Source organism: Nicotiana sylvestris, chromosome 3, assembly GCF_000393655.2.
Source record: "Nicotiana sylvestris chromosome 3, ASM39365v2, whole genome shotgun sequence".
NCBI classification, from domain to species: domain Eukaryota; kingdom Viridiplantae; phylum Streptophyta; class Magnoliopsida; order Solanales; family Solanaceae; genus Nicotiana; species Nicotiana sylvestris.
The window spans coordinates 68,347,065-68,348,605 of record NC_091059.1 but is presented as its reverse complement, the minus strand read 5'-3'; the positions used below and the strand labels follow the sequence as shown (position 1 = coordinate 68,348,605).

Here is a 1,541-nt window from a genome sequence, read left to right as displayed (position 1 = left end):
TGGTAGATTTGCGCTTGCCATTGAGTTGCATTTGCGATTCCTCAAATTCTTCTTAAAGTACTTCATTTTCGATTTCACATACTTCATGTTTGAGTTTCTAGTCTTTAACTTCTTTATTGAGTCTCCTAAGCTCATTCATCATTTTTTGAAACTCTTTCAAAGTTAAATCAAGAATATCCTGCAATTCATTGCATCTTTCATAATTATAAGTTCTTACCTCACTTGTTTCACCTTGTGCCATTAAACAGTTCTCATTATCATCTTTGCATTCGTCATCTGAAGTGTCCTCATCCATCCAGCATCCTGAGGATTTGTTTATCTCTTTTTCCAGCATCGTCATGAAGCAAAGATTTGCTATCTCTTCATGTTCTGAACGTCTTCATCGCTCCAGCTTCCAAAGAATTTGTTCTTGTTAAAGCCTCTGGAAATTTTCCTTTTTAGATCCGGACACTCAGCCTGAATGTGTCCAAATCTTCCACACTCATAACATTTTCCATCATTCTTGTCATGTTCGTTGTATTGCCTGGATTGCCTAGGTGAAATTCTTCCTTTCCTCGTATTCCTGAATCTTCTCACTAAGCCATCCATGTTTCTTGACAGCATAGCAATCTCTTCTTGTAGAGCTTCAGGATCATCATCGATTTCATTTTCAGCTATTTCAGTTGAGGCCTTGAATGCTACTGTTTTCCTATTTTCTTCTTGGCTAGTCTTCTTGAGATGTGTCTTTCAAAGGCTATGATTTCTCCTTGTAGTTCATCATAGGATAACTTATTTAGATCCTGATATTCAAGTATGACTACTTTAGTCTGCCAAGTGGTTGGTAGGCTTCTGAGAATTTTTCTGACTTTATCACCACTTGTATAAGGTTTTCCAAACGTTTTTAGATCGCTAATTATTTTGCTGAATCTAGCAAACATCTCTTCAATAGACTCTCCTTCTTTCATTGAAAAGAGTTCGTAATCATGAACCAACATGATGATATGTGTTTCCTTTACTTTGTTGGTTCCTTCGTATGTAACCTCATGCTTGTCCCACATTTCTTTGATTGTGTCACATCTAGAGATTTTCTCATACTCTTCACCACTTATGGCATTATAAAGCAGGTTTCTTGCTTTATTGTTAACTTGTACCACTTCCATTTGCTCTTTTGTATATGAATCTATATCTTCAGGATCAGCAAGTGGTGGAGTAACAGCTGGCAGGGGATAGTTCCCCTTTTTGATGACTCTCCAAACTTTAACATCGTATGCCTTGGCATAGATCTCCATACGCACTTTTCAGTGAGAGAAATATTGGCCATTTAAGTACGGTGGTCTAACTTGTGAAGTTCCTTCCTGGAAGAGAGCTCCTATGATAACTTGATTTGCCATGATCTTTTCTCACAAGCTGTTAAGCAAAAGAAAAATGTGAGTCTTGCTCTGATACCAATTGAAAGTACAAGAGGGGGGTGAATTGTATATTTTTTAAACTTAATCTCTATAAGTTGACTGGTTTTTCAATTAGTCGACTAGATGCAATAGACTAAAAGTTGTAATAACAGG

The 1,541-nt window shown here is 36.9% G+C and overlaps 1 protein-coding gene across 1 annotated transcript; it reads right to left on the bottom strand.

Moving 5' to 3' along the window:
- Positions 1–354: 354 nt before the first annotated feature.
- On the bottom strand, positions 355–1,268 carry LOC138887497 (uncharacterized). Its single transcript, XM_070169255.1, has 2 exons — positions 846–1,268; positions 355–723 (listed from the first exon to the last, which is right to left on the bottom strand). Exons 1-2 carry the CDS (start codon positions 1,266–1,268, stop codon positions 355–357), a joined length of 792 nt encoding a protein of 263 aa, XP_070025356.1.
- Between the last annotated feature and the right edge of the window lie 273 nt (positions 1,269–1,541).

Bases quoted from the DNA above. Each gene is read 5' to 3' on its own strand.
- LOC138887497 (XM_070169255.1), bottom strand. From the start codon at position 1,268: ATGGAGATCTATGCCAAGGCATACGATGTTAAAGTTTGGAGAGTCATC. The intron at 724-845 runs GTCAGAAAAATT...AGCCTTTGAAAG, and splicing joins CTTATACAAGTGGTGATAAA to ACACATCTCAAGAAGACTAG.